The sequence below is a fragment of the Myxocyprinus asiaticus genome, chromosome 38, assembly GCF_019703515.2.
Source record: "Myxocyprinus asiaticus isolate MX2 ecotype Aquarium Trade chromosome 38, UBuf_Myxa_2, whole genome shotgun sequence".
Taxonomy (NCBI): Eukaryota; Metazoa; Chordata; class Actinopteri; order Cypriniformes; family Catostomidae; genus Myxocyprinus; species Myxocyprinus asiaticus.
The window spans coordinates 33885417-33905338 of record NC_059381.1 but is presented as its reverse complement, the minus strand read 5'-3'; the positions used below and the strand labels follow the sequence as shown (position 1 = coordinate 33905338).

Genomic DNA, 19922 nt, shown 5'->3' with positions numbered 1-19922 from the left:
ATAATCAATAGTGAGCATGATTTGGAGGTTGCATTTTCATTCTGAAATTAAATGTTTACTTCACTGATGGTTAGGTTTAAGGTTGGGGTTTGGGTTTGGGTTTGGGTAATATGTATTCCTCTTCACAGTATTACATAAATTTTGACTAAAAACAACTCACTTTAAAACTCACTTTTGGTGCCATTCTGTAGACATTTTACCCAGAAACTGGAGCTTACACGCAACCATATGTTCAACACGTCCAGCTTCGGCCACTGGGGGCAGTGATTCAAATTTAGGTAAGCAGTTACCGATTCCAGCTGTAGAACCTTCAACCTACTGTCGCCAAATTCACTACGAGATCAGTCTGTCATTACGTAATACAATATATATCGGCAAAGGTGATAAATTGGCCAATATTCTGAATTTTTTAATTATCGGCATATATCTTCCTCTGAAGCTTGTATTCTATCAGCCTGGATCAAAACTCTGTTCCTCTGACTCACGAATGTTGAGTGCCCATATCTTCCTCTGAAGCATGTATTCTATCAGCCTGGACCAAAACTGCATGACGGTCAGTCCGTGACACTCCAAGAAGGCGATCCGGGCCGTGTAAACTGGAAGCCATCAGTAGATTGCTGCTTGCTTGATCTGTAGGAGCGTATGAGTGCAACTTCAAAGTAAAAACGCTTCACATGCACTATACATAAATGTCATATTCACTGTGCGCTGTATGTGTAATTAGTTTGATTTGGCCTTCAGTGAGAAAATGCGATTGCTAATGTACCCTGTACTACTGTGTGCAGTGTAGTTATTTCCTTCTTCCTTGTATAATAAAATAATTATATCCCCAAGTAAATTACTAAAATTGGATGACAGAAACCAGAACAAACTGCTATCTACCATTTAAAACACACAATCTTATTATTTTTTAAAGTTTTTTTTAAATATTATTATCATTACAAAGTTAAAGTTTTGTGTGAAACATTAAGTAATTCCAGTGCTAAATATTTTTTTTTTTTTTAGCAATTATATATATATATATATATATGTCATTTATGATAATAAATTGTATATTATATCGGCACATCGGCCACCATGCTCTCTGGATATCGGCAATAGCCATTAAAAACATATCGGTCAACCACTAGTAACGACATCTACCAGCAGAGGCTAACTGGACTATGCAACTTCCCAAACCTTTTCCCTTTGGTACAAAAATAAATAAGATTGCTACATAAATAAAATTGTTATATAATGTGTGTTGTGGAGAACGGCTGTTATTCAGATGAATAGTGAGCGCTGTTTGCTCCAATAAATGTCAGTGGCTTACAATTAAATTGAAATCTATGGCTGACGAGGGGCTTAGAGTGTCAAAAAGTCTAATGGCAGAGAAGATTCTCATTAAACTTTTCACTAGGTTTTATCTCCATCTGAAAACAGAGTGAAAAGCATGGGGGACATTAGACAGAATGTCACATGAGTCGCTATTGTCTCTGTGGACACAGACGTCTATTGTATTCAGTGTGCGTTGAAAGTATAAATTACACATTACTGTGTGGAGTTGTGAAGAAAATGACAAAACAGAATTATCTTATGTGAAATGTCAGGTCAGACCCATCAGAGTAGATCCTGGAAACTGGCAGCTATCCATGGCATAAGAGATTTATTAAATATCCAAAAGTGCTGTTTGTGAGATGATGCAGCAGCCTAGAAACACTGAACTTGGATTCCCTTTTTAGTGGGGTGGATAAGAAGTTTTCTTCTCTGAATAATTTTAACAAAGACAAGGCAAACATAAGAAGTAGTAGTATACTCCTAAAAATAAAGGTTCTTCAACTGTACTTTGCAGAACCCCGTTCTTATCAAGAATCATTGATATCTGTATCACTGTTCTTGAATTAGCTAAATACTGTAGTTCTTAGAATTAAAGGTGACATGTCAAAATACTTGTTAAAATACATTCCTGTGCCAGTTTAATATGCATTAACAACTTTAAGCAAGTAATTTGTAGGTTTATTCCCCTGAAAATTGTAACACAGTGATTATGTAGCAATATTGCTCAGTTTTTTGAACATCATGACCATCTGAACATAACAACATTGGCACAACCAATGCCATGAGTTGGGAGCAGGACTCTCTGTTTGTTCGACCAATGGAAGTCAGGAGGAATATTTATGAAACGAAGCAGAAATTGCACACTTCACCTTGAAAAACATTCTTCATTTCACATTATAGGTTACAGTATATATTCAGCTCAGCATATTGATTTTTGGGGTCTTTACAATTACATAGATGGTTTTCTAAAGAACCATGAAACTAAAAGTTTCATATGGCATCATAAGGCCATTTCCCACTGCAGGAACTAAAGCCCGACTTAAGCCCTATTCAGGCGGGACTAGTTTTCCTTGAGGAGGTTAGTGAAATTCGTGTTTCACAGACGTACTTTGTGATTTTAATCCCGTCCGAATCTGACAAGTCTGTGTTTTTCTCATGCAACCTCTGTATAAATTAAAGAGCAAATTACCTACTGTTTTTCGGCTAACTCAAGGGTCCTCTGAGAAATCTAATCCCGTCCGAATGCGAATGTCTGTGATTGCTGATACTGAATTTTCACAACACTTCTCCTCATGTATTTTGACCTACATGAACTACTGTTGCACACCATCAGCACCAATCTTCTGCCTGCTGCGTGACTTTCAATTTGGATGTAGATTTTTTGCAACCATCCAATGAAAAATAAGAAAATAAAATTAACAAGGAGAGCCAAATCCCAGAAAATACTAAGACTGGCCACTGTAATATCAGCATCTGGTAAGATACTCACCTTAATTTCTCAGCTTAGTTAAGTAATGTTATAATTCTATTTAATTATGTTTATTATAGGCAGCCACTTCTATAAACTCTTTATATAATTTATGTATAATTAATTACAATTAAATCAATAAATTACATAATTATTATTATTTTTTTTATTATTATTTTAAGTAGGCTAATTTAAATTTAAACTGATAAAGTTTAAAAGATACATTAATTTATCACCAAAATTATGTGTTCAACCTTCTGTAATGCCCACATCTAGAAAACAGACACTCCCACCTCTGTAATAAACATGGAGATATTTAGCCCCATCCGAATCAGTACATTAAATCTCAGACCTCAGGTGATAATAATTGTAACTCAAACACTGTTTATAAAACTAACCCTGTCCGAATAGGGCTTTAGGTACTTTTACCCGAAACAACAACTTTTCGTTGAACTATAGTTCCTCGTAGCCATTTAGAGAGACAGTTTTAGCTCCTACTCTGGGTACTTTTTGGGAGAAGAGGGTCTATTGGAGTTATAGTATCCAAAAATATTCTCCTATGACATCATAGGAACTAAAAAGGGTTCTCCTATGACAGCACAGGAACCTTAAAGGGTTCTCCTGTGACATCATAGGAACCTAAAAGGTTCTCCTATGACATCATTAGAACCAAAAAGGGTTTTCTGATGACATCATTGAAACCTAAACGGGTTCTACTATGAAACAATTTGAACCTACAAATGTTCTCCTTTGACATCATTAGAACCTAAAAGGGTTACCATATGGGATAAACGGAACCTAAAAGGATTCTCCTATGACAACATAGGAACCTAAAATGGCTCTTCTGTGACAGCATTGGCCTAAAGAGGTTCTCATATGACCCCACTGGAACCTAAAAGTTTTCTCCTATGACATCATTGGCCTAAAATGTTCTCCTATGACATCACTGGCCTAAAAGTGTTCTCCCATGACCACATTAGAACCTAAAAGGGTTCTCCTATGAAGCAATTGGAACCTAAAAGGGTTCTCCTGTGACATAACTGGCCTTAAAGGGTTCTCCTATGACCCCATTGGAACACAAAATTGTTCTCCTATGAATCATTGGAACCTAAAAGGGTTCTCCTGTGACATCATTGGCCTTAAAGGGTTCTCCTATGACCCCACTGGCAGAGGAGGGTAGAGTAGCCAAAAACTGTACACAAGTAAATTACAATTACTTAAAAAAATAATTACTCAAGTACAAGTACTAACATAAATAATTACTTGAGTAAGAGTAAGAATGTATACAATTAAAAGAACACTCAAGTAATGAGTAACTCATTACTTTCACAAATGACATAATGGACCTCCTCACTTCTGAATAACACAAATTATGATTTTAGAAGAATATTTCAGCTCTGTAGGTCAGTATAATGCAAGTGAATGGGTGCCAACATTTTGATGCTCCAAAAAGCACATAAAGGTAATCCATAAGACTCCAGTAGTTAAATCCATGACTTCAGAAGAGATATGATAGGTGTGATTGAGAAACAAATGAATATTTAAGTACTTTTTTGCTAGAAATTCTTCTCCCTGCCCAGCAGGGGGTGATATGCAGAGAAGAATGTGAATCACCAAAAACAAAAGAAGAATGTGAATGTGATCTGTTTCTCATCCACACCTATCACATCGCTTCTGAAGATATTGATTTAACCACTGGAGTATTATGGATTACTTTTATGCTGACTTTTTTTTACTTTAAAATGTTGGTACCCATTCACTTGCATTGTATGTACCAAAAGAGCTGAGAAATTATTCTAAAAATCTTAATTTATGTTCAGCAGATGAAAGAAAGTCATATACATCTGTGATGGCATGATTGTGAGTACATGTTAAGAGAATTTTAATTTTTGGGTGAACTATCCCTTTAAGGGCTCTTGTCAGATCTGAATGAATTTGTCAATAAGAAGAGAGGTTTGGAAACCTTCCTAGTAATTATTATGGTGAAAACATGAACAATGTCCCACAGGGACATTATATATAATGCTGAAATATAAACCAAAGCAAGATCATGCTTTATTAATGCCTACTTTCACTATTTCATAGCTTTTATAGTCCTGTGTGGATTCTTAGTTCAGTGTAGTTACAGTTTTTAGTGTCGAAAGAATTTAGGTCATTAGTTCTGTACACAGTACTGCCACTCCCTAAACAGAGAATACGCAGCCTGCATAGGGCACCAACCCCAGTCGCGGAACACTCTCTTCGCCATACGATTGCCGTGTGCCTGCACATCTCAAAGCATTTACACTTAACTTGGATGCTTATATTAATTTATACAGTTAATCTGCCCAAAGCTGCGATATTTTCCAGTACCCCTGCAAAATCACAGGGTAAATGCATAATACTGCTCATGACATGCGGGACATGGGACAAAGTGCACTGATATATTGCTGTACTGATTTAAAAATGTACACATAAAAACGTATGTCATAAGAACCCATATTTACAGAATCACCCTGAAAATGACCATCACCATGTCACAGAAAAGCCAACGTTATCATTAGAGCCACAACTTACCTCAACAACGTGCTGCCTTAAGTTGAAGCAGCAATTTTAATCTTGAAATATCCGCTTGTCTTGGTGTTAAATTAAGGCATGACGAAACTAGTCTATTTTCACTGTGCGGAGCAAAGAAAGTGTTTCACTTTGTTTGAAGAGCATGATGCTGCAGCAGTGAAGGACTCGGCTTGAGTGACAGTCTGTGACAGTGCGCGCAGCTGTGTGAACTTCCGCTGTCATAAAAGTCCCTTTCAATAATCTCTCAATAAATTCCGCATCAACTAAAATTAAACTCAGTAATGTAACGACAGGAATGCCACCCATTGTAACCAACTTGAGGGAGAGTACTTGAGGGAGAGTAAAAAGTACCCACATTTAAACCTACTCATAAAATTATTCTCCAATAATATCACTGGCCTAAAAGGATTCTACTATGAAATAATTGGAACCTAAAAATGTTCTCCTATGACATAATAGGAACATATAGAGTTTCTCTTATGACAATACAGGAATCTAAAAGGGTTCTGTCAAATCTATGGGCAGCAGTTAGTTGAAAGCTGCAGAGGTGAGGGCTCAGTGGGGCCAGCTTTGGATGTGGCATACACAACCTTTAGGCATCTTGGAAAATGCTACGTTTAGCACAGCTTGTCTACCAGTCTGGCTGCTCCATTACTTCAGTGCCCAGCCTGCGGCCCGAGCTCCCCGCTGTTTTATCACATCTGCAGACATTGGTGAGCGAGCCCTGCAGAATATCAATAAGGGTCTGCTCTGGACCTCATTAGTACTTCTCTATTGAAGCCTACCAGCATATTTACAGTGGCTGTCAGCTAGCATAGACACAACTAGGAAACTCAGGAAACAATAGATTTCATTTACAAGTACTACATTTACATGACAAGGGCTAGGGTTGAAACATAGAAAACAGTCTCTTTCTTTCTTGATGTGAAAATCTTTCTTTTACAAGGGGGGCCGGTGATAGTTGTCACACGGGGAAGTTGTCATAAGGTTTCTCAGTAACTAAAAGGTTTTGAGAATAAAATTCCAGTTAAAAAAAACTATTTTCTCTAGCATTTTCTCTAAATGTTTTGTATGTTGTTTTCAAACACCTAGGTCAAACCCCTCCTATATTAGAAGAATTTGTTTTTAATTCTACCTTCCAAAGTAAATTTTAACAGTCATCATATTACTGCTATAGCTGATAGGGAAAAAAGATTTTAACCAAAAGTTTGGGCTAAATATGTGCTCAAGACAATCAATGTAAGTTAGCACATTTTTGTTGTCACATGTGTTTTAAATGTCACAAATTTATACAATTTATCAATTACAAAATTTGTTGGCCAAAACAATGGTTTGATATTTTTGAGACTTTTTACATTTTTGTTTCTTGAATCGTTTCTTGAAATTGTGCTCCATAATTCTTTTACTTTTTACTATGTTGTGACATAACCCTATTACTTTTTGCTATCAGTAATATAGCCCTTTATTTCTTTGCCAACATACGCACAACTTTCTGCTAACTGGGATTTATAAAGGGAAGATATGTATGTTTTATAAATCTGAAATCTGTAGTGCGTACGCACTTTTCCTGATTTAGGCATACGCCACATTATAGTGTAAACCTCCGCAAGTCTTGATACATGAGGACCCAAGAGAATCTCAGTTATGCTTCACCGAAGGGCATTTACACACCTGGCTCATTTGGAGCGTTTGTTTTAGAACCTGCCACGTTTTCTCTCTTGGTTCGTTTCGTTTAGGCATATATGAACGCGGCAATCGCACTCAGATCCGCATCAAAACATTCGATCCGAGACCGCCTGAACGAGGTAATCTCGGACCGATTGCAAACAAACTCTGGAGCAGTTCGCTTCTGGTGAGAACGCAAACTGACCCGATGGAACAAAGAACCAAACAATATCCCTATAAAAACGATGAACATAACTGAGGGATCTTTGGAGAAGACATCTGTAGATCAGCGCTTCTCTGGAATTCATTATCAAAACGTGGATATAGCCTTTTGGCAACTATATTAGATATAATTGCACATTTAAAATAGGAGCTGTTTTATAATTCCTGAGGAAATTTTAGTACGATCTTTTCTCTCTTTTGGATAGTGGCAGAACATGGATAGGACGGCATTAGCAACTTTTTGACAAATAAAAACATTTTTACACAGCTTTACTCTGCTGTTTGTGTGCGTGTGTGTATGTACGAGAGAGGGAGAGAGATAGATCTGTGAGAACAGGCACGTTTCAATGGACAAATAATGGAAAAGCAAGTAATGACAGATAAAAATAACCATGACGGAAACTTTACAACTCATATCCATCCGAGTGACGGATAATTTGTATTTGGAGCACAACCTCTAACTGGCGATGCTCAAAAATTCCCTAAAATTTTTAATGGCTGGCATATAATTTTAACCGGAATATCAATGGATGAGCTTAATCCTGGAACAGCGAACAAACATAGTGACCAATAAGGGGGACAGCTTGCTCACATGTGACTTTTATTGACATAGTTTTGGTCCGTTTTGAAATGTTGCCTTGTGAAAGCGAACCGAACCAAGAAGAAAATGCAACATTGTAACAATTTAGTCCCCATTTTGGAACAAAGCAAATGGTCTACAGGTCTGAAAATGCCCTATGTATCAGCTTTGCCTTTGGAGAAATTAAATTAGAAAACAAATTAGATAATTACTGACATACAGTAAGAGTATGTCATCGGAAGAAATAGCACAGATCTGGTCTTTGGTGTTATTACATGGCCATCACACCCAGGTAGTCTCCACAAAAGTTGGCCACAAAATTCAACAAAATACTTTCCCAAGGCATATTTCTTGTCTTTGTGGACTGTGAGGGCTTCCCACCATGAAGGAGGTCTTCCTGACACATTTTATATCAGCTAGAACAGCTCCTCCTGGGCATGTGTTTTGGTACTATAAACAACGGCAGGCTCCGCATCGCTGATTAGCCTGCGCGCACACTCATCCAGCGGGAAACACTTGGGGTTGCTATGACACACTCTTCAACTCTCTTTTCTGGACAAGGTAAGCAGGAGTGAGTGACAGGAACACAAGAGGACTGGAGTAAAAGGCTGCACATGCTGGAGTGGCTGTAGGTGGAGAGGCGAAGAGCTCATCTTGTGGGGCTTCTTGGTATGAGAGCGGCGACTGGTTAATGATGTGATTCTCACACTGAGTGTGATTGCTGATTATTCATGTTTATTGACTCAAAACTCGACTTGGCTAATGTAAAATCAGTTGGATACAACCTCCCTCTTTTTTTTATGAAATGATGTACAGTATAATATGATACTAATTACTGCAGCATTCACTGTGCTCACTGTTTTTAATTTAATATAAGGAAATTAGTGCCTCCATATATATATATATATATATATATATATATATTTTTTTGTTGTTTTTTTGTTTTTTTTGCTTGTATCTTTGCTGATCCCTCTTGTTTACCTCAACACTTTATGTTTAAAATTATTGTAATCACATTACAGTTACTGACTTTATTTTAATTGAATTACTTAGTCATTTATAAAATATTATTTTGACAGCTGAAGGGCGTGTTCCCTCTAATGAGTTATTGTAAGGGAGAAACGTGTGGTGCTGAGAGTGTGATTCATGTGCGACAATGAACTAGGAGGAAATATAGAAATTATTTTGAATTCTTTGAGTGAAAAAAATAAAACTTTAGCTTTAGAAAGTAACTTAAAGGAATATTACTTGTTCAGTACAAGTTAGGCTCAGTCGACAGAATTAATGGAATAATGTTGATTTCCACAAAAATGTGTTTCGACATGTCCCTCCTTTTCTTTAAAAAAAGTTAAAATTTGTAATAGTGAGGCACTTACAATGGAAGTAAATGAGGCATATCCGTAAATGCTAAAATACTCACTGTTTTTGTATGGCCACAAGACCAGTGTTAACATGATTTTAGTGTGATAAAATCACTTTTCTGTGTAAAGTTATATCCAATTTTACAACTTAACACCATAAACCCTAAAGCGATCGTAAAACGCTGATTTAAACAACTTTATAGCTCAAGTAATACTCAAATTTTAACAAACTACTTAATGTAAGTGCTTATATAAAATTATAAGCTTCACATTTTTGCCTATAAAACTTCCTAAAATTGGCCCTATTTACGTGTGCCACACTGTTACCTCGATTTTTTTAAATTTTTTTTAAGAAAAGTATGGATGAGTCTAACTTACGTTTTTTGTGGTAATCAATATTATGCCACAAATGCTTAACTTGTATTGAACCCGGAATATTTCTTTAAAAGTAAAGTACTTAGTAATTTGATTACTTTTCCCATGAGGTAATTATTAAAGAAATCTGATTACAATTTTTAAGAAGAAATTAGTCCCTTTTTTTTTTTTTTAGTAACCCAATGCTGTCCACATTTGTGTGTGCCATTTCAGCACAAAAACATGTGTTATTCACAACCCCTGCAATAGTTTAACAAAACAAAATCAGTATTTAAGCGATTTCTTTTCAACGAATAAATACAAACCAAAGAACACTGCGTTATTTCATTTCAACAAACATACCTGGCTGTAAACAAAAGTACATTCCATTTTAAACAGATGGAGCACAACAGAATGGAACAGAATGCAGGGGTCTTGAGACAAAATATTAGTAACTGTATTCCAATACTGTTGCAATTTAAATCGCTGGTAATCAGAATACAGTTACATTAAAGAAGTATTTTGATTACTGAAGAGATTACTTTACATTTTATTGTCATTTGTTTCATTTAATATTTAGTCCTTTCAGATGGAAAACATTTATACATATAAATGATGTGATCCAAAGTGCATTTGAACAGTGGTGAAACACTTTCTTATGATGTGTTAAATTCATACGAGCAGACAGAGAAGTAAGTTTGAAGTAAGTTTGGAGCAGCAGAAATAGAAATAAACCTTGTGTAAACTTTCATGTGAATATTTAGCTTTATACAAAGCTAATATGCTATTTCTAGCCGTTTAGCATATTTTTTTATCAAGAAAATCCATGATAGATAATAACAGTTTTTTTCTCTAGTAATCGTATTCTTGATGATAATTTTTGTATTGTTTCAAAAACAAGGCAACAGTCAAAATATGCAACCTAAGGGGCTGTTCATACTAGGTGCTTGTCAAGAACTTCAACCTTTAAAAAACATTTCTTAAGACAAATCTGTTCTGTTAAACTGTGCTCGTTGCACTGCGTCTAGCTTTTTTAGCGCAAGAATGCGATCAGTCTTCCATTATCATTGCTTGGCACACATCCAAAATTTGAATAAAGTTTTAGCATTCAAATGTGAAATTTAATCCTAAATTCGTCGAATATTCACATTTTGAATTTTACTTTGACAACCAGAGTAAACACTTGTTAACTGTATTTTATTTAAGAGATATTTTTGTGCATTTTCTATTGCGCAAATGATGATCAAATAATATAGAAGAGTGTTACATCCGGGCATATATCCAGATGTGCGGTGTATTCAAGTGCACTTTCCGCATTTTAAAGAGATAAATCAGGTGTTAGGATCGCAGTGATGGGGCAATGCTGTACATTCGTGATGGTCTGCTGCATCCTCCCCATCTTAGCTCAGAACCGACTGGCAAGGTCGGGAATTGCGTCGTGCAAATTTCGATCAGCACAGATTTTGTTCGCATGATTGATTGGCATAATTTCTTTTGTGAATCTGGCGCTAAAGCAATGCAGACAGCTCATGCAAATAAACAGCGCTTTCAGTGGAAAGATTTAGTCTATAATGTTCTAGTCTGAATTACATCAGTCTTGTTTGGCCTAGTTATAAATTATCAACATATTCAGTCTAACATATACTTTAAATTCTCATGTATCAGAATATGTTATTCTAAATAAATTTTACATAGCAGATCACAACTGGATGTTTTCAAGGGAGAAGAAAACACAGGATAAATTACAATGTCCCGAAATATGCCAAGTAATATTTGAACTGTAGATTTCTCTTAACCGTTAACGGAGCCATGTAATCTTAAAAAGAAAAAGAGATCTCTCCAGACTGAAGGTTTTTAGGTTTTATTCATGCCAAAATGATATGCACAACAAACAAATACCTGCACGGAGGCATTAAATTGTAGGATGAAGAGTATATAGAGTGCAAACCAGATTTTTACATATTCTGAAGAAAATGTGTTAGTTGCCAATGCAAAACTTGCTGTCACAATGCTAAGGTCTTGTGGGTGTAGATACCCCATACTTGGGGTTAAGGGTTTGTTCAAATCCCTACCCCTAAGTATGAGCAAAAGTTACAGTGATTATATGATAAATAAATATCTAAGTCAGTGTGGGCTGAACACTAATTCTAGTCTGTCTTGAAGACCGTGGGAGTGCAAGGAGTAATGGAGAGGGTGGTCTGCACAGAATAAAGGATAAAGATGAAAAATGACTATACGCTTGAATGAGTCACACTGCATGCATAGGCTTTATCTTAAAATGATAGAGTTAGCACCAGTTAAAAAACAACAATAAACCATAAACAAAAAAACAGACAAACCTTAATGTTGGCTAAAGCTGAAAGAATATGAAAGTTTTAAAAGCCTATTAGTTTGAAGGTTATATAGGCCTTATGTACTTTACTGTCTGTACAGTGTTAAGAGTTGGATTCAGAAGTGGTTGCTTGGGTATTCTGGTTGGTTGCCAGGGCATTGCAGGGCACGAACATTCTGTTAATTCTGTCAATTGCATATGCTCCGTCAACGTCAGCATAAATGTCAATGTCAATACAATGTGATGTCAATGTCAAGGTCAATTTAATGTATTGGATTTTGATTTTCCTTTACTGGAGGACCAAAGTCTAACTGGATAGGTAAAGTTTGATAAGACAAACTTTGATGTTAGCTTGGCAAAGCCTTGTCTGAAAGTTTAAACTAGTTTTAACAGTTTGAAGTTTGAAGATTACAGTATATAGGCCTTACAGGAAGACAAACAGCCAGCTAGTTAGATAGATAGTAAATAATCAGACTGATTGTCACAAAGGTAGTCAGATAGATAGATGAAGCATGGTTTAAAGCGGATTCAGAGGCCTTGTGTGGGTTTGTTTACATTTGAACATTCTGTCAATATAAATATATGGGATGTTTCAGGAATTTAATAATCTGCTGTGCGAAAACCGAAAGTCAGATCAATTATATAAAAAAAAATATAGCAATCTAAGTCAGAACAGTTTGAAGGTCTGTAAAAAGTTTCGTGGATGTAGCTTGAAAGCCCTAGGAGGAGTTACAGTTGATAATTTTGGGACACCCTAAACCAAGTCTGTAGAATAACAGTATGTTGGCTTTGTCAAGCCAGTATAATAAAGCAAAGGATGCCTCGATGAAGAACAAAGAGATGAAAGAGAAAAGACAGGAGGCATACAATGGTATCGGAGTCAGTACAGAAAGAACAAAGAATGTATTATTCAATATTTACCGAAGGTAAAAACCTAATTTTGTAGCTGTAGAATCATTGGGATTTTGAGTTGGGCTGATTGGTGGGGCATGGAGGAGGAAACCAGGCTTACTGTAGCACTCAAAGATGACTTTGTAGAAGACAATAGCACTGTTTCAAAACCTGCCTTCTAAGGAAACATCTTCAGTGAAATGCTCTAAGCTCCGCCCCATGGGTTACCGTTGCTCGCTCTGACAAACTTTACAGAACTTCCCATAGGAATGAATGGGAGATTGCCGTGAATGGCTCAGTTTTTGGCAAAATATTCTCATAAACGAAATTGATAATATTCTTACGTGGGCTGAAATGAAGAGTGAAATTTTAAAGCATATTTGTCTGAAGTTTTTTTTTTAAAGAAATTGATCAATTACACAGTAATTTGATTGAAAACTGTGGAGACTCTGAATCAGAGTTGTGGCAAATGATTATCACAGTCACTTGAAAAGAGGAAAACATCATTTGATGGTGATTACACACCTGATAACATTAGTGTAAGTGAACAGAACTGCTCATAACGTCTCATAACATGATCACTATGATGCTGTGAACTCTTTATTTACCATCTCCTTTACTACGACCTGAATAAATAAATGAATGAATGTTAAGTTATTAGCTTTAATTTACCAATGTAGGTGTCCTTGCTGATGTCCTTGCTATGTTTCTATAAAATTCCTCTTAAAACTGCTCAAACACACATTACTCTAGTGGACTCTCATTGGGGGACGGCAACTGTTGCTAAGATAGGATTGGTCAAAAATGCATTGAAGGCTGGGCTTATCAAAGGGTCAGTTCATTCCAATAGTCTATTTATGGCAAGTCAGGTCACTCGGCGGCAACATAATGCCATTGAGCAGCTATTTTCTAGTCATACAAGTACAGTTCCTATCTTCTGGAATAGGGAAAGACCGAAATCTTCAACAGTGATTTGAAATGTTAACTGATTATAATCTTAGCCAACAGATAAATAAAATCTGTCAAATAAAATCTGACAACCTCTCTGCCAAGGTGAATGGCTCTTTTAACTAAGACAGGCATTCCATTCCTAGAGCCTCAGTTGGAGTAAAGCCACAGTGATACGTCAACAAATCATGAGCACGATGACTTGGTGTCTTATTCAAAACAGATGATGATTAACTTAGGAAGAATGGACAGAAAAGTACACGAATGAGCCAAAACATTATGACCACCTGCCTAATATGCTGTTGGTCCTCCGCGTGCCGCAAAACAGTGCCGACCCGCTGAGGCATGGACTCTACAAGACCCCTGAAGGTGTCCTATGGTATCTGGCACTAAGACATTAGCAGCAGATCCTTCAAGTCCAGTAAGTTGAGAAGTGGCGCCACTGTGGATCGGACTTGTTGGTCCAGCACATCCCACAGATGCTCAATCGGATTGAGATATGGAGAATTTGGAGGACAGGGAAACTCCTTGAACTCTTCATCATGTTCCTCAAATCATCCCAAACAATGTGTGCAGTGTGGCAGGATGCATTATCCTGTTGAAAAAGGCCACTGCCATCAGGGAGTACCATTGCCATGAAGGGATGTACCTGGTCTGCAACGATGTTTAGCTAGGTGGCACTTGTCAAACTGACATCCACATGAGGGTTTCCTAGCAGAACATTGCCCAGAACATCACACTCCCTCCACCAGCTTGTCGTCTTCCCACAGTGCATCCTGGTGCCATCACTTCCCCAGGTACACGGCACACACGTACAAGGCCGTCCACATGATATAAAAGGGACTCATCAGACCAGGCGACCTTCTTCCACTGCTCCAAGGTCCAGTTCCGACGGTCGCGGGCCCATTGTTGTTGCTTTCGATGGTGGACAGGGGTCAGCATGGGCATTTCCCTTTATCTGTGAGTGGACATAATGTTTTGGCTCATCAGTGTATGCTGTTATCCAGCCTGCTTCAAGTGTTTGTCCCATGTGTCTCATTTGTTCAGATTTGTTCAACATTATCAAATCAACTTCATCCATCATTCACTAATGATTTTTGCCCAAATGTCTGAGAATTGCACTGGCTCTATTTGTGCCCTAATAGAGCCAGAAATTAGGGCTGTCAATTGGGTAAATCATTTAATCAAATTAGTGCCAGTGCGCCCCCCCCCCCCCCCCATCTCATACCACTCATAAGCTCATTAGTAGAGCCTCCATGACACACATATACGTATATAGATGCCACAATAGCAGCTGTTCCTGTGCACCGCTTGTAAACACATGACAGTGAATTGACAGATGCGTTCAGCAACAGTCTGGAGTCTTTTCCAACCAATTTTTACAAGATTTGAGTTGCCATAAACATCAGACAATACTGTAAATTATATTATTCATATTCCCAATTATACAGAGTATTGATAAAACATTATACATAATATTGATCATCAGAGCAACTGCATGATGCTTTAAGCTTCTAATAAAAGTAGTGGGACTAGTGATCATAAACGCAACGGGATGGATAGGTCATAACCATAAATAAATCTACCGTTGCTCCAAAAACCATCCCTAATAAATTTGTATATTATACATATATATATATATGTGACGCTCTGTATCAAAATGAGTGGGAAGTCGCAGTGATCTCTGCGTGGATGCACAACAACAACACTGAAAGCCCGGACTGATGTTATATAGACACTGAATGAATTAGTATGCACTGTGTGTAGACTGAACAAGAGCAGTGTCCCTACATTGTAGTTTTTTACTTAACGTATTATGTCTTAAGGGTGCTGTAAGCGATTTTAGCCGTTTAGGAACTTCCACGAGACTGAGACGTTCAATTAGACACGCCCCTTTTTTCCTAAACACCGCCCTCCAAAGATAGTGTTGAGACCATCACTGAACTGTAGAGCAGCAGTGCGTCTTCTCACGGTTGTCAAACACAACACCAGCAAAATAGTGCCCTCAGAAGACAACTCCCTATATCTTTTAGGGAGAAGAAACATTTTCTTTATACAATTCCATAACAAAATCGCTTACAGCACCTTTAATTATTTAATGTACTGGTGTGCTTAAATCTTCCAATTCTGTCAAATAATGTCTGACAATTATTTGGAATCTACAGAGTTTGTTTCTCAAAAACAAGGTTTTATGACAGTCATCATTTAAATGATTATATTTTGACAACAGTTGGGATAGAAGCATACAAATGACAGTATGTCATTAATATACTGAAACCTTCCTTTTTAAGGAATTGGTTAGCCAATTTACCCAGTCTTTTGATTTCTGATAAGTTCAACCATAGATATAAAAATGTTTTACAATAGTTAGAACAGTAAATAAATCCTACTTAAAGCATTTATTAAAACAGCATTTTCTTTTTTTTTCTTCTTTTTTGGTAACAAACTCCAAATAAATTTATCCACAAATAAATACATAATGGGAAACATATTGAAGATTAGCACGCAGGCAGTCAATTTATTATATGATGAACTGTTTCCACACTAAAGCAAGTTAAGAATACAGTTTATGCAGTGCTATGAGGCATCTCCTCCACTGACCTACATTCAAACAGTTGTCCTTGATAACCGTTCCAAGAGGCAAGATCCAAGAACTGTTGTCCATGACCTGAATTGGGTGTGTTAGATAAGGTAGACATGTATCCAAAATGTGCAGTGTTGGGGTATTCCAGGACCAGGATTAGGATCCACCCACCCATCCATCCATCCATCCATCCACACATCCATCCATCCATACATCCACCCACCTGCCCACCCATCGATCCATCCATCCATCCATCCACTCAGCCATCTATCTATCCATACATCCACCCATCCACCCACCCACCCATCTATTCATCCATCTATCCATCTATCCATCTATCCACCCACCCACCCACCCACCCATCCATCCACCCACGATCCATCCATGCATTCATTCACCCACCCACCCATCCATCCATACATACACCCACCGATTCATCCACCCACCCACCCACACATTTAACCATCCATCCACCCACCCACCCATCCATCCATCCATTCATACATACATCCATCCACCCATCCACCCACCCATCCACCCATCCATCCATTCATCCACCCATCCATCTATCTACACACCCATCCATCCGTCCATCCATCATCTATTCACCCATCCATCCATCCATCCACCCACAAATCCACACACCCATCCATCCATCCTCAATACCCGCTTATCCTATGTAGGTCCGCAGGGAGTGCTGGAGCCTATCCCAGCTTGAGAAACACCAGTTTGATTACATTTTTAAATATTTTGCAGTCCTAATAATATAATTAATAATAATAAAAAAATAAAAAAATAAAATAAAACGTCTTTCTAATTAGAACTTCTACTCTCTAATTAAAAAATAGAGAATTAGAAACATCTCAGCATTTAAGCTTTCAGCCTGAATTACCTTCCTTACTACACTTTATCAACTGCTGTTGTTAAAGGAATAGTTCACCCAAAATTAAAAATGCTATAATCATGTTCCAAATCATGTGACTTTCTTTCTTCTGTGCATCACAAAAAGGAAATGTTAGGATATTTTTATTTCCATTTTTTAGGTGAACTATCCCTTTAAGCGTCACATTTTCATTTTATTCTGTATCTGATTGCAGAAATCTTATCATCAGTTATAGTGAAGTCTTCCACAGTAATGCAGGCAGAAGAAGCTCTGCTTTGCACCTGATGCTACGGCCTTTGATAAAAAGAAAACCCGCCGATGAAGCCAGATACCATGCCAACGTTGATGTGAGCTCAATAAGCAATAATCTCTTAACTCCAGGTGGCTTAAAGACCTGATGCGAATAGCCTGTCGAAGGAGATGCAGTTGTGATGCTTTTGGGTTTATCTGTACCCTCCCCATCCCCAGAGAGGCACGTCAGCATCACTTTCTCAGACTTCATTTCACTCATGGTTTGGGTTAATCTAATCTGTAATTAATTAGGTGGTTGTGTGGTGGCTGAAGTAATTACAGGCCAATCCTGTGATCCCTGCACACTTTCAAAACAGAATCCATCATTGTCTGGCTGCAGGACTGCTCTGGGACCACACCCCCGTGCTGCTCTGTGAACTTTCATACACAATACAGACTTTTAATACCGTTCCTGGCACTCTCATTTACTGAACGCTTCCCATCGTTTCATGATGCCATATAAAAAAAAAAGGTGAAAAAAAAAAAAGCATTCTCACGCAGCATGTTTTCATGTAGCCTCATAATTTAAACAGCAGCTTTGTGTTGGATGTGTTATTTGCTGGATTACTTGCACAGTGCATCTGTGTGTTAAGAAACAATAGGGAAGAAAAGCTCACCAAAGACAGTGCGTGCCGGCACGGACTCTCGGTTCAGCCAGAAGGAGACCTGAGAGAGGATGACGGTCATTATGCAGGGGAGATACGTCTGGATCACGAAATAGCCAATTTTCCTTTTCAAATGGAAATACGTTGTCATCACCACATATTCCCCTGTACAGGAAATGAGAAAAAGAAGAGAGAGGCCATAAGAGGGAGAGAGAGATATGAATTATTGATGAGTCTAGTTCTGCGTTCACACAACATACTGGCTAAAATATTAAGAATGTTATTTACAGACGATCATGCAAGTAGAGGGCACCTAGGATGTGCTGAGATCTAGACTAGAGGAAGGTGGTGCTGTGTTGGTGAGGGAGGTTGTCTTGATTGCTTCTTGTATATCACAGCACCAATGTGTAAAGGCTCCAGTGTTTTCCCAGCATGGTTAGGTTGAGAGAGATTGGATGTTCTTGTCTTAGCAGCAGGAAGGAACTGACAGACAATTGATCTAATATACAGTTCCCATTGAATGTCTGATGGAGCACAAGGGACTGTGATTATGTCATTAAAGGGTAGTTCAAAAAATAAAATTCTGTCATATATTTACTCAACTTCATTACTTACCCTAAACCAAGATCATTTTAGAATGGTGCCTGCACAAACATACAGCCTAACATCTCCTTTTGTGTTCCAAGGAAGTAAGTCATATGTGTTTGGAAATACATGCAAGATGGAGGGTGAGTAAATGACAGACGATTTTAATTTTGGGTAAACCATCCTATACATTTTGAGGTTGGACAGCCAATTTGCTGCACTTTACTGGTCATATTTGTTCAAAATTTTGATCACTTCCACAAGACATTACCAACCAAATTAAGGGAAATGACTCATTCAAAACAGTCAATGTTGTTTAAAGATTTTTATTTTGTTTTGTTTTTTTGCCCCCTAAGGTGGTGTATAATTTTTTTTCTTTAATACGTTCTCTTATCCCAGTTGGGTTATTCTATGTCAAATCAAACAAATTTCAGAAACTTTGCAGACTGAATTTTTTTTATTTCGTTAATTCTCTTTCTGAAGAAAGATAAACATAAATGATAGTGAAAGCCAAAATATTAAATGCCATGGATCAATATTTACTGAGTAATCCATTATTTTGTAGAGGGGGGTCTGCAGTTTTCACCTATGATTTTGGAGCAAAACCACAGGTAAAAAAACAAAACAACAAAAAGCAACCTTAGGCAGCAGATACATTGCTAATTAAAAGTGCATTTTTGGACTCTCAAAAATCAGGATTTTGACATGATTGTTTTTATGTGAATAATTAAAGGTACATTTCTTGTTTCAACATTATTTGTACTTAAGACCCATTTTGCTGGACAAGAAAAATGATCCTTGATCTTTTGACATGTAAGAGGTCATTGTACTATAAAAACATATTGTATGTTTCAGAACTGAAAACTTCCTCAATAGAAAAAGAGCATTTATTTAAACCAAGCTGCAAAAATTTGGAATTTGTGGAACTTGTGACATCACAAGAATCAAATCCATCTGCATATTTTTCGTAACTGCACCCTTGGCTCTACCCACTGGTGCTCAGTCAGTCACACAGATGAAGAGGGGAGAGATGAGCCTGTCATGGGAGATTCATCCTAAGTGGACTTACACAGGACACCTTCATATGTCTGCCTGGATTTAAATGCTTTTCTACATAAACATGCATTAGACGAACGGCTTTGACCATTATCATACACCTTGCGCCGCTTTTAAAAGATGCAATGTCAAGTTATAACTCTAAAAAGGATCCCCCATCGTGTTTCATTCAGCTGCGCTGTCTGCTGTTGTGCTGTTTGGAAGGCGTCCTAGACCGTTTTTGC

General features: G+C 37.5%; 1 protein-coding gene across 4 annotated transcripts in view; it reads right to left on the bottom strand.

The window, feature by feature from the left end:
- The window catches only part of LOC127429346 (gamma-aminobutyric acid receptor subunit alpha-3-like), a 327245-nt gene that overhangs the window by 43197 nt on the left and 264126 nt on the right, over positions 1-19922 (bottom strand). For all 4 annotated transcript variants that reach the window (XM_051678328.1, XM_051678324.1, XM_051678325.1 and 1 more), the window contains one exon: positions 18070-18222. In XM_051678328.1, coding sequence (XP_051534288.1) covers positions 18070-18222 — 153 coding nt within the window. The remainder of the gene's footprint in view (positions 1-18069; positions 18223-19922) is intronic.